This window comes from Aristolochia californica, unplaced genomic scaffold, assembly GCF_029961685.1.
Source record: "Aristolochia californica isolate CCGP_79_NKW_82.1479 unplaced genomic scaffold, dmAriCali1.0.hap1 SCAF_7, whole genome shotgun sequence".
Taxonomy (NCBI): domain Eukaryota; kingdom Viridiplantae; phylum Streptophyta; class Magnoliopsida; order Piperales; family Aristolochiaceae; genus Aristolochia; species Aristolochia californica.
In genome coordinates, this window is record NW_027182268.1 from 32391847 (window position 1) to 32405577 (window position 13731).

Below are 13731 nucleotides of genomic sequence, written 5' to 3' on the forward strand. Positions count from 1 at the left end.
CACAATTATATACATGCAGAAGATTATGATGATATATTTGAAGATGAATATGATGATACGGGTGGCGAGCTCGGTGGAGGAGGTGATGCGGTCCAATTAGGTGCAATGGATGATACAGATAGCGACGATTGCGATGATCTTGAGGATGTGGGTAGCCAAGTAACAAGCATTCGGAGGCAGTGTGCATTAGAATCCACAATAGCCGCACAATTTCGAGATGCCATATCGACTTCCATGTGGAACGATAAATGATGGTTTACTCTTATTACTTTTGAACATACGTAATTTATATGTACTAAACTTGTAACTTGTCGATTTTAATATTAAAGGCACGAACTCGTTATTTGAATAACTTTTTTTTAGGTTATTTTCAAAGCTGTATATGTATTTATTTATTATTATTTTTTAATTTTATTACTATATTAAACTTCATATTTAAGTCTCTGCTAAATAAAATATAATAAAAGTATGCATTTGATTAATTAATTACTTTTAATTTTGTCAAAGTATATTATTAATTAATTCCATCCAAATCTATCTTATGTTATTAATATAATACTTTTTATTCATTAATCATAAATTTTTATATTTACTCTATTGTATTAGTAATTTAATAGTGATAATTAAAATATTTTTAACTCAAACACTTGGTTTAATTAACTTATTTTTATAATTAATAAAATCAATAGTTTTAAATTTATAAGATGAAGATAAAGTTGTTCACACTAATACCCTATTTCGAAGATTTCGAAGATGAAGTTGTCGATACTAACACCCATTTCGAAGATGAAGATCATGTAGATGCATAAGATGAAGATGAAGATAAAGATAAAGATCAAATTTTCATTTTGTTGACTAACCCCCCCAAATTATAAATGTAACCTTGTTTAGGTTTTTCACTTTCGCTTACCCCCCTATTCCTAAAAAATGGCTGCGGAGTAACATGAACTTCATGAGTTGTGAGTCGGCAGATCCTTTGCAATCCCGAATGTCCCCCTGTTGTTTCTCTGTGCCAACCAGCAGCAGCAACGATTCCTATAAAATGCCTGCGGAGTAACATAAACTTCATGAATTGTGAGTCGGCAGATCCTTTGCAATCCCGAATGTCTCATGGATATCATCTCATCGAACCCTAGATCTTTCAAATTGGATCGGAAATCTTCACAAGCGTCGAAGCTTAAGCAGACCGTCGTGGAAAAGCTCATTGAGTTTCCTGGTAACGACTCTGGCAACGTTCTTGCGGTAATCTTTCTGCATTCTCCGGCAAATGCTCTGCACTTTTATTTTTGAACCTAACTCTCTCTCCCTCTCTCCCTCTTCATTTATTTCCCGTTGCCGTCCTTTTCTTTGTGACCGTTTGCAATGGTTTCTTCTTTCGAGTTATTTTTCTCTTGAAGCAGCGGGAGTAACCTGTTATTTGTATTGGGTGTGATGTGAACTTCAAATGGTGCACTCCTTTTTTTCCCGCTTCTTGGCAATTTCAGTGGTCGCTCGAGTAATTGGTTTACATTTTGTTTTTGTTACCTGTTTCCATCCTTCAGAAGGATGATAACGTGTTGAACTTGGAGGTTTCAGCGACATTATTCTGTATTTGGAAAAACAAAGTGTGGTTGTAGACGTCTGCAAGCTGATGTGAAAGTCTGTTTTCTCATTTGTCTGTCGAAAATGTGGAGGCTATTAATCTCTGTTGTGATGAAAATTTCAGGGATCCTGTAATTTACATATGCTTGTCTTTCCTCGTATATGATGCTAATATGTGTTCGCAGAAATGTTATAGGTGGTGAAATGACTCGGTAATGTTGGTTGATGAGAAATCCTTTTTGGGTCTGTCATTTTCTTTTATTGTAATCTTAGTGTTTCTTGTTTTCTTGTTTCATACTTATGTTAGTGGCTTTTGCTTCAATTGGTACCTTTGTGCTGAAACTTATTGAAGCCTCACCACCTTTTTCAGCAATAAGTTAGTAAGATATGAAACTGTTAGTATCAAGCAGAAGGAGATACTTGGTTTTGGATAGGATCGTCGTGGATAGCATAAAGCATCTTTTTCCATCATCAAACTTGTGAACGATGTGCTTGTTACTTATTGGAATTCCCTTTCACTGTGACTTTGACACATGGGAGCATTCTCTACCACTTCTCTATATTCGGTGCATTTTTTAACAGAAGGCCACAAAATTAGATTAAAAAAAGTTTGGAAAGATGTTCGGATGGTTTTCTTCTGATTTATTGTATGTTCTTTTTCATTCACTTTTGCAAAGGAGGATTTCAATTCAATCCTCTTGGACTGACAGTTAATGGGGGGTTGAGGGCTAAGCAGTCAGGTATTAAAGGTGAAAATTAGTTTGATGGTCTAACTAGGGTAAATTATTATTATATCTGAAAGATCAGAAGGTGCTGGAGTCACTTGTAATTATTTCAATCAGTGTTCTAGAGACATAAAAAGTTGTAGATGGTTCTGTTGCCTGCTATGCTGAAGTCCATGTATACCTTTTCATAGTTGAACTACGCTTCTTTCATATAAGGTTCACCTTTTATGAGGTTCGGAGTGTAAGTTTTATGAATTTATGCATTCTTTATTTTATTTTTTATTTATTTATGTTGTGTGTCCAACTCAAATTGTAAGTTATATGTCTTTTTAGTATTTCTTTAATTCATAAAGCAGTAGATTGTCTCAGTTTATAAGGGTCAAATACAAGAGATGCAAGATGATTGAACAATAAGTGGTGTCTTTTTTTTGGCTGATCTGTGACAACTAGCTGTGGCATTCCCTGGATATGTTGGTATATATCTCTGAGTTTTTTATGCATGCACGGCTCTTCCAGTTATTTACTATTCATTTTATCTGCTATGTGACGGTATCATCCAATTCCTGTTAAGCTACGAACATGTTAATCTTGCGGGAGGAAGTTTTTCCTTTTTTAATCAGTTCTCACTGTTCCTATGGTGGAGCTTAATCGCTGAAAGAATAGAAATAATAACTAAATTTTGCTTTTCAGGAATATATCGTAGTGCTTGTTTGTAATGGAAAAAATCAGAATGAAGCAAGAGATGATCTGGAGGCGTTTCTTGGTTACCAGAGCGGAAAATTTGTGTCATGGTTTGATTTAACATTGTTGCTGTCTTTTCTATTCTTTGATGAGTGTTTGCCTTTTCCCAAATGGAAAATTTTCAAGATTATAGCTGATGTTAATCATCTCTATCTTTCTCTCTCCTTCTTTTCTTTCAGTTTGATTTTGTACACATTTAGGATTTTCTTGTATTGATTTTCTTTCCCTTTACATAGGCTCTGGGATCATCTCTTGAAAAGTGTCATTCACTCAGGCTCATCAAATCTTAAAAATGCATCTCTTAACAATTTTTATGGTGATAGAAAAGACAAGGATAAAAGATCCATAAGGTCAATGATTCACCTAAATCACTCCACTGGTGTCTCTGACAGTCACATGGTAATATTTCCTTTGTACTTTCTGAATTTGGTAGATATAATTGTTACACATAACATGGTTTTGCTTTCTTTCCCAAAAGAAAATAACATGTTTATGTTTTGCAGTCTAAAGATGATAAGAGACATAACCAAGCAGTCCTTTCCACTAAACAAATTCTCTCTGACACATTGGGGCTTGAGGAAGAATTTCAACGTTGGTGCCCTGACTCCTGTGTCCCAGTAGCTGACGCAAATGCCAAGGAAGGGAGACCAAAGCATAGAAGTTTAGTTTCTCAAAACAGCACTTATGATGGTAACAGTAGAGCCATCGGCAAAACATCATTCAATTCACAAGTCTCTTATAGAACTTCAGGTAGCATTGAGCAGATCCTGCTATATGGAGATCGAAACAAGGTGATTGACAAAGCTAAACCTTTTGTCTTAGTTTGTAATGTTTATCTTAAATAGGCATCCAGCTTCTAACTCTAGGCATTGCATATCCTAGAGCAGATGGTCATCAGTGACAACTGCTTGTTATCTGACAGCCTCCATTATTCACCAAAGAGAAAACTAGTTCCTAGGAGTCTGCAACCAGGTACAGGTAACTTGAGTCTTCTCATATTTGATTCAAAAGGTAGTACATGTGTAAGTTCCTCAATTTGTGGCACATCTGTTTCTACGTGTTCAAATTCATCTGCTCCTGGGTCGGCTTGCCTTTCTTGAAGTTACATGTAATGGATTACAATCATCTGTGTATGCAGAGAAACCACTTTCTATGTTTCTTCCAGTTACAAGCGGTACTAGGCTGAGGCTTTCTTCAAGAGCTCCACATGATGTACCAGATCAATTTGTACGACCACGTGGAAGTGTTTGGGACAGGCTTGGAAAGCCAATTGAAAAGAATACTGTTATGACAGATGACAAGATATGTCTTGAAGAGCGTAATACAATGAAGAAGAAAAAGCAGCATCATGGAGGTGCTAGTAATCATGGATTCAAGAAGATTATTGTGCCTGATGATTGGCTTCAAAGCAGGTTCCTGACAGAATCTCCACTGCTTAATGACTCTTCTGGAAGGGCTACTAACGATCCTGGAATTTATAATATCACAAAGAAGAGGCATTTCAGAGGCTCCAGAATACACAATAGCTTAGTAGTTGCATCTGAGAGCCATGTTGCAAATGCCAAAGATGAACAAACAGTGCTAGGCATTCAAATATCACCATATCAATGTCTCTCCTCTGTCAGGCCTCCTCCCTCTAGCCCAAAGAAAAGCTATTATACCAAGGGCACATTCTGATTCACACTTGCGATGGCAAAGGGAGTCGTCAACAAATGCCGATTCCTCCGTGCCTGGCAATGCAGGAAGTTTCCAACCTCAAAAGCCTGTGCAGAATGAAGTGGGTGACGAATCTACCGTGGAAGCCCCTGTAAATCCTTTCTTTTACTCCAAATACACTTGATCCTGAAGATCCCAATATAAAGATGTGTAATATAGTCCAATGGTTAATGGAAGTCGATACTAGAACAAGAATGATTCGTTTAGTCACATCTTTCGTCACATGATTAAACTGCTCTTAAGTAATAAAGGTTAAGGAGTGTTGCGTTTAACGTCTAGCTACTAAACGTATCATCACCTCTCCAATCAATTCATATCTGTGGTAATGCCCACTATGGACCTTATTACGCACTGCCCCCATGCCTTCAGTTAGAGGAGATGGTAATATGTATTATCCACACGTTCCATTCACTTGTCCGCACTATCAGCTGCCTATGCCACCTAATATGCCTTATAGTAATTAACGGACTCAAGTTGCACAACAGGAACTTTAATACCAACTCCACATGGTGCTTTAAACTTAAAAATCGCCCATTTGGAGACTAATCCATCATCAATATCTCATCTGCAGTGGTAATAGCCTCACAATCCTCAGAGAGAAGTCCAACTGAAGTTGAACACAACTTCAGTTTCTCGATCGTAACAACCTTTATCAACATATATGTCGGATTCTGACTTCTTTGAATCTTTTCAAGTGCTAAGACTTCATCCTCCGTAACCAATCTGATGAAGTGCTTTGTCTTTGCATGATAAACAAGATTCTTTGCTAAATGAATAACACTCTGACTGTCACAGTACAACATATTTTTCTTGTTGGAAGATAGGGCCCAAGCCCACATGACCAAGGAAGGGCCACATATCCAAGTGTATTAGAAGATGGACCCAAACCCATAAGACCAATAAAGACTCATGCATCCAAGAGATATAAAAGATGGGTTCAAGGCCCACAGATCAAAAAGTGGCTCACATACAATGATGGCAAGATGGTAAATAAAGAGTCATATCATGGAGATGGCATTGATATAATTAGATTAAAGTTCTATGGTTAAAACCTTAAACCCTAAACCCTAAAGTCAGGGGTATTATTGTAATACATTACTTTCATTAATCTATAAATAGACCTTCAGGGGGATGGTTAGGAACATAGTGTCCATAACCCATTCTTCCTCTAGTTTTCTCCCAATGGGTCTCTCTCCCTTTTTCTCCATTAGCAAAATCCATGGAGTCTTGAAAAATCAACACTTCCCATGTTTGAGACTTAATTCTTCCTAGGAAGACTTCAACCATACCATCTCTTTGCTGGCTTCGGTCACGATGACGTATTCTGCCTCAGTGGTGGAAAGAGCAAATATTTTCTACAACTTAGAGACCCAACTAACTGTTGTGACACCCAATGTGTATACATATCTAGTGGTACTCTTCCTACCATCAATGACTCTAGCCTTGTCAGCACCTACATAACCCTATAATCCCAAGTCTGACATTCTGAAACATATGGCTAAGTCTGCAGTGTCTCACAAATACCTGAGACTGCACTTCACTGCTTCCCAATGTTGTTTACCTGGATTACTTATATATTTGCTCACAACTCACACTACATGAGTTATGTTTGGTCCAGTACACACCATGGCATACATGAGACTGCCAATAGCAGAAGCATAAGGCGCATTGGCCATGTTGGCTCGCTCTTGCTCTGTAGAAGGTGACTGCTCCTTAGATATCCTAAAGTGACTATCCAGAGGAGCACTCACTGCTTTTGCATCATTCATCTTGAATTTGCTCAACACCTTTTTCACAAATTCTTCTTGTGATAGTTTCAAGACATCAATAATCCTCATCCTCAAGATTTGTTTTGCAGCTCCCAAATCCTTCATTGCAAACTTCTTCGACAACTCCCTTTTTAAATTATCTATTTCCTGTTTGCAAGCACCTACTATCAACATGTCATCAACATATAGCAATAGAATGATGTAGGAGTCATTAAGCTTCTTCACATAATGGAAATGATTTGCCTGGCACCACAAGAAACCATTACCACTCATAAAGGTGTCAAGCTTCTTATACCATTGTCTTGGAGCTTGTTTAAGACCATACAGGCTCTTTTGAAGTTTGCACACTATTTTCTCCTTTCCTTGCGCTTTGAAACCCTGTGGCTGCATCATATAAATTTCTTCCTTCAAATCACCATGAAGAAAGGTTGTCTTTACATCCAACTTTTCTAAGTGCAAGTCTTCATTTGCCACTAGTCCAAGCACCGTTCTAATAGTAGTCAATTTAACTACTGGAGAGAAAATCCCAATGTAGTCGATGCCTTCTTTTTGTTGAAAACCCTTTACCACCACTCTTGCCGAGTACCGTTTGCTGCCATTTATTTTGCATGACCTTCTTTCCTTTTGGTAACACAGTCAACTGCCATGCCTGATTGGATAACAATGAATCTATCTTATCTCGCATGGCCAACTCCCACTTGGTTGAAACATCAACTTGCACGACATCCTCATAACTCTCCAGATCACCATTATTAGTCAACAAAATATGATTAAGTCCAGGGGAGTACCTCTGTGGTGGTCTGCTAGTTCTAGCAGATCTCCTAAGTACAGTCACATGAATTTTTTGATTTACTTCTAGGGATATGTTCACCTGATCTTTCAGAGCAATATTCTCCATCTCAATAGCTAGAAGATCTCTCAATTGAATCACTTCAGACTTTTTGGCTTCATCACTTGTGCTCTCAAACTCTGTTCTCAACCTGTCTTTATACAAAACACCTTCATTGAAGATCACGTCATTGCTTCTTATAACCTTACGACTTTGGCCATCCCAGAAGTGATAACCAAACTCGGTACCACCATAGCCAATAAAGAAAAATAATTTAGATTTGGCATCAAGTTTACTTTTAGCAGCATAATCAATGTGAATATAAGAATCATAACCAAATACTTTCAAGAAAGAAATGTTTACCTCTTTGCCGCTCGAGACCCCTTCTGGTATTTTGCAATCCAATGGGGTTGAGGGGCCTTTGTTGATCAAATAGGCAACAATACTAATAGTCTCATACCAGAACAAATTCTGCAATCCCGCATGTAATCTCATGCTCCTAGCACGCTCGTTCAAAGTTCTGTTCATCCTCTTAGCCACACCATTCTGATGCGGTTTTCTAGGAATGGGCTTCTTCATCTTGATTCAATTATCAGCACAGTACCGCTTGAAATCATCATCTATGTATTCTCTGCCATTATTTGATTGTAGGCGCTTCTCCTTCAAATATGTCTCATTCTCAACCATTGTTCTCCATCTCTTGAAGGTATCAAAGACATCGGATTTCTTTTTTAGGAAATAAACCCATACCTTTCTACTTGCATCATCAATAAATATTACGTAGTATGTAGAATCACCAAGGGAAGTAACAGTTGAATGCCCCCACACATCAGTGTAAACCAACCCCAGTTTTGTTGTCTTTTGTTCCTTTTCAGCCATAGAAAAGCTAACCCTTTTATTCTTGCCAAAAATACAGCCTTCACACAAACTATGATTTACAGTCTTCAACCTTGGTAGTTTCCTTTTGGACTGAAGCACTTTCATTTCCTTCTCACTCATGTGATCGAGCCTATAATGCCACAAATCAGAATCAGTAACAGCATCAGCAACTGCAACCATGTCTCTACAACTGGAAGTGATGTAAAGAGTTCCGGTTTTAACTCCTTGGGCAACAACCATGGATCCCTTTGTGACTTTCAAGGCAACACCATTAAAAGTCACATTATGACCTTCATCATCAAGTTGCCTTGTTGAGATCAGATTACACATCAGTTTTGGTACATGTCTCACCTTCTGAATTTTCCACACTTTCCCGTTTGACATCCTCAAACTGATATTACTATTACCGACAATATCCAAAGGTTCTCCATCAGTAAGATACATTTTCCCATGATCCCCAGCAACATAATTCTCCATGATCTCATGATGTGCAATGGTGTGAAAAGTAGCTCCTGAATCTAACACCCAAGAGTCAATAGGGCTATCAACTGACAAGAGTACCTCTTCAGTCACCGCATTTGAGGAATCATTTTTCTTTTTATCCTTCTTCGGTGCTCTGTAGTTCTTCTTTATGTGACTAGACTTGCCACAATTCCAGCATTCCACATTCCTTTCGAATTTGGACTTGCTTCTACCATTCCTTGACTTCTCTCTACCATTGCTCTTATTGGAATTCCTCTCGAAGTTTATACCCCTACTATCGACACATAGGGAAGAATTAGATATCGACGATTCGTCGCAATCCTTTCTATGAACTTCTTCTACGAGAATAGTATCCCGAACATCATTAAAGAACAACTTCTCTTTGCCTACAGAGTTGTTGACCGCAACCCTCATAGGCTCCCAACAATTTGGCAGAGACGCCAAAAGAATTAAAGCACGAACCTCATCATCAAATTTAATTTGAATGAATATTAATTGATTGAAAATGTGCTAAAATCATTCAAATGCGATGCAAGTGATCTATTTTTATCATCTTTAAATTGAAGAGTTTTTTTTAATGAGATGTACCTTAATATTTGTGGAAGGCTTCTCATACATGTCGGACATAATCTTCATCATCCCGTTGTGGTTTTCTTCGATGCCACGTTTGAGCAGGATTCTTTGATAGTGTTAACCGGACTACTCTCAACACTTGTCTATCAAGGAGATTCCACTCATTATCTATCATACCTTCTGGTTTCATATCCAAAAGTCGAGCGTGCAATTTTTTACTATACAGATAATCTTCTATTTGCATCCTCTAGAACTCAAAATCTATACCATCAAACTTGTGTATTCCTAGTGTCGATGCTTCTCCACTAGCCATTGCTCTCAATCACAAACCAAAGCTCTAATACCACTTGTTAGGAGATAGACTCCCTAATTCCAAACTAACGAGAGCAATAATAATAAATGTGAAATAAGGGAAATGCAAACACAAAATAAAGACCACAAGATTTATACAGGTTTGCCTCAAGGTGAGACTACGTCCTGTCTTTCGTCGTTGTAGTAATCCACTATAAAAATTAAATAGTTTACAAGAGAAATTGCACACTTACAGGAGATTCTTTCTAACCTCTTAGACTACAACTCTAGATGTTCCTCGGATTAAGATGATCATAAAACCCTAATAGCAACGCACCTCAATTATAAAGAGAAAATTAGGGCAACCGCGACCAACTTAGCGGAGGGCATTAATTAGGCTCCACAACTTAACAGAAGGCCCACATATCCAAGAGAGGTGGAAGATGGACTCAAGGCCCATAGGCCCACAAGATTTGGTATGATGGTAAATAAAGAGTCCTCTCATAAAGATGACATTGACGTAATTAGTTTAAGTTTTAGGAGTATTATTGTAATCTTATAATCTTATCCATCAATAAATTGAGCCTCATGGGGAGGGTTAGGACACAAGTCCAAAACTTTTTTCTTCCTCTTGTTTTATCCCAATATGTCGTATCTTCTTTTCTCCATGAACTAAATCCATGGAGTCCTGAAAATCAGCATCCTCTTCCTCTCTCTCTCGATGTTCCCTCCATCGCCCTCTCTCTCGATCCTCTCTGCTTCCCAACCCTAATATCTCTCGTCTCGCCAAACCCTCTGCCGTCTCTCTGAGCCGTCTTGTCATCTTCCTTTCTTTCTACAAATGATAAAAAGGGAAGATTGAATTTGGCGAAAAAAACTTGATTATGAGATTGATCAATTAATAAATTCATAAATAAAAGATGCATGACAGGGAATGTTTCGATTGTTTGAAACAATATCTAGCAGTTATAATTCAACTCGAAGACTTGAATACAAATTTATTTCTTTGATTATGCAAACCACTAGAAAAATAGAATTACACAACGGAGAAGGAGAAGAGAAAAAGGTCTGCAAAGTTTCAGAGTCTAAACATTGGTAAAACTATGAAACAATAGCCAGAAGAAGGAGAAATTGAGACTCAACAAAAGCCCTCCCTTTGTTTTGAAGCAAAATATGCAGTTCGTGTGTGGAGAAGATTAACAATAGAGAAAGTTGAAGATAGAGAGCTTCAATTGGGAGCCTGAGATAGAACATACCTACAGAAGAAACTCTAGGGTGAGAGTGTCTCGATCCTTGTCTTTGATGAGGATGTTGAGGAGTCTCCTCTCTCGAAGCTTGTCGAGAATCAACACCCTAGACACGACCAGTCGAATTGCCAAGACCGACATCATGTAGGACATTAGGCGCTAATTTTGGGACCTATTTATATTTCCTTATTCATGGAGGAGAATGACAAGTGTAGCTTGACATGCAATCACTTATAGAAGTGATGCATATGCATTCAAAAGTACAAAAACTAGGCATCCATGCAATCCTTCTCCTGAATTTTTCATCTTATAAATGTTTCTTTTTACACTAGAAATCTATTTTATGTTATTAATAAATTTTCATATTTATTTATTAGTGTTAATACTATATTAAATTTCTAATTTAAGAGTGATAATTAATATATTGTTAAAGTAAGAGTTTGATCAGTATTTAGACATTATAAATAAACATTTTTGTTTGTGTCTTCTATATTTTATAATTAATTAATTTGTTAATTTAATTTTAACTCGTAATTAGTATATTAATTTAGACTAAACTATAATCTATCTTATTTTATTAATAAAAATACCCTACTTAATTATTTATTATATTTATATATTTTAATATTGCAATAAATTACTTAGGTGGGGTTAGTCAACTTGAAGGACGAGATGATCTTCAACCGTATAACGCCCTTCAACACTTTAAGTCGTTGGTGGAGCGCAAATGAAGCTTCATCTCGATGCAGGGGATGAAGGGGTCTTCATCTCCATGGTTTAATTTCGATCATCTGGAAAAAGGCCTTGTTTGATCTTCTTTGAATTGAAGGACGGGCAATGCTCACTTTTTCCCCTCTCTCTCCTCGCACCCCCCCCCCCCCCTCGCGCGTCATCATTTCTCAATTTTTTCTTCCTCTCTCCCGCACTCCCTCTCTCGTCTCCCTGCGCCCCCGATGCCACTGTTACCATAAAATCTATCTCGTCCTTCATCTCCAGCCACCGTCTTAGTTCCCTCTCGTCTCCGGCCTCATCTCTCGGCCTTGCCCTCTCTCTCGCACCCCCTCTCTCATCTCCATGACTCCCTCTCTTCTCTCGGACTTGCTCTTCGCTTCTCTCTCTCTATTCCCTCCCAACCTCCCTTTCTTCTATGTCTTCTCCCTGTCTTATCCCTTTCGGCCTCCCACTCCCTTCTCTCTCTGGCTAGTCTCCTTTCCCCCGAAAATACATTCCGATTTCGTTCGATTTCCCCATTTCCATTTTGATTTTCTTCAATTTTGGACATTTGGGTATCAATTGCTTAATATCTACTTCGATTAGGCATCGATTTCACCCTTCAGCTTCGGATTTCCCCAAATTTCAGAAGGTATGCCTAAATCCTAATTTGTTTTCATTTAATTAGTGTTTTATTTGATTTAAATTTATTTTCAGTGCATAATTGGGGGTTATTTGTGCTTTATTTTGGGATTTAGGGTTACAGTTTAAAGTCTAAATTCTTGATTCGTGTATGGATTATTTTTAGGGTTTGTTGCTCGGTATTTAAGGGTCCAGTAATTAGGGTTTAGGGTTTATGGTTAAGGATTTAGGGTTTTTAAGGTTTAGGGTTTAAAGGTTTTGGGAGTTTTGTGTTTTTAAGCTATAAGGTTTTTTGGGTTTAGGGTTTAGGGCTTTTAATGTATTAAGTTCTGGAATTAGTGTTTAGGGTTTAGAGTTTAGTAGGTGATAGGGTTTAGGGTTTGATGGTTTAGGTTTTTTTTTATGGTTTGTGTTTCGGGTTTAGGGTTTAGGGTTTAGGGTTTAGGTTAAGGATTTAGGGTATTTTAGGGATTAGGGTTTTTAAGGTTTAGGGGTTTTATGGTTTTTAAGGTTTTGGGGGTTTTGTGTTTTTAAGCTCTAGGGTTTTTTAGGTTTAGGGTGTAGGGTTTAGGGTTTAGGGCTTTAGGTATTAAGTTTTGGAATTAGTGTTTAGGGGTTTTTAGTCCAAATCAAACAAGGTAATTAAACAAGGTTGAGTCACCTACGCGGGCGTCCATTAGCAAACGAAACCCGACCCCCATCACTGACGAGGTACAGTTCATAGTAACTGCGAAGTTATATGGGGCTCTACCAGGGGTCTTCGGTGAATTTGGACTTGATGTGTGTGTGTTTTCATTGTTTAGTGCATATGCATTAGTGAAAATAATTTAATTAATTTTGAAATGTGTGAGAATGTTTTTGAGAATTTTTGAAGTGCTATGGAATGTTTTTGCCATGTGGTGAGGAGATTCGGGTATTATACATATCCACCACATGGTATTTTTTTTTATGGTTTGTGTTGGTATTTTTTTTTTATGGTTTGTGTTTCCGTGACGAGTAAAGGTTATCTAATAAAGTTTTTTCCGTGAGAACCGTCTCGGATTTAGATTATACATGGCTGCAAGAAGGACAACCAAGTGGTCGAACATATGATATTTGGACATTCGATGATGATAGCAAAATGTTCGATCTCTTGGTCGAGCAGGTCAATCTAGGAAACAAGTTGCCTAAAGGGGTGTGGAAGCATGAGGTATACATGGACTGTGTAAATAAGTTCAATGAAGACATGGTTATGAAAAAAACTGTTGAGCAGGTGAAGAATCGAACAAGAGCATGGAAGAAAACATACCAAACGGTAACAAGTTGTATCAACACTAGTGGGTTTGGTTGGGATGCAACCACACAACGAGTTACTGCATGTAATTCTGTATAGCTTGATTACATAAAGGTCAGTAAATCTGTATGCCTTGACTACATGATGTACTATAAAATATTTTTTATGTTTTTCGCGTTAGTATAACTCTATTCCAAGACGTCTAAATGATGTTTTATTCTTGTAGGAGCATAAAGATGCTGAGAAGTACAGACGTGAAGGCTGCCCCCTG

General features: G+C 37.7%; 1 protein-coding gene across 2 annotated transcripts; it reads left to right on the top strand.

Moving 5' to 3' along the window:
- Positions 1–925: 925 nt before the first annotated feature.
- On the top strand, positions 926–4973 carry LOC137936552 (uncharacterized). Of its 2 annotated transcripts, none has more exons than XM_068781295.1 (6): positions 926–1242; positions 2997–3097; positions 3284–3446; positions 3551–3838; positions 3935–4025; positions 4186–4973. In XM_068781295.1, exons 1-6 carry the CDS (start codon positions 1111–1113, stop codon positions 4722–4724), a joined length of 1314 nt encoding a protein of 437 aa, XP_068637396.1. In that variant the 5' UTR covers positions 926–1110; the 3' UTR covers positions 4725–4973. The 2 variants fall into 2 exon arrangements, with proteins under 2 accessions (XP_068637396.1, XP_068637397.1); XM_068781296.1 differs by having other exon boundaries at positions 3935–4019.
- Positions 4974–13731: the final 8758 nt, after the last annotated feature.

Excerpts from the sequence above, each read along its gene's own strand:
- LOC137936552 (XM_068781295.1), top strand. The coding sequence starts at position 1,111 with ATGGATATCATCTCATCGAACCCTAGATCTTTCAAATTGGATCGGAAA. Across the intron at positions 1,243-2,996 it reads ACTCTGGCAACGTTCTTGCG|GAATATATCGTAGTGCTTGT; the intron begins GTAATCTTTCTG and ends TTTGCTTTTCAG. Across the intron at positions 4,026-4,185 it reads GAGTCTGCAACCAGGTACAG|AGAAACCACTTTCTATGTTT; the intron begins GTAACTTGAGTC and ends CTGTGTATGCAG.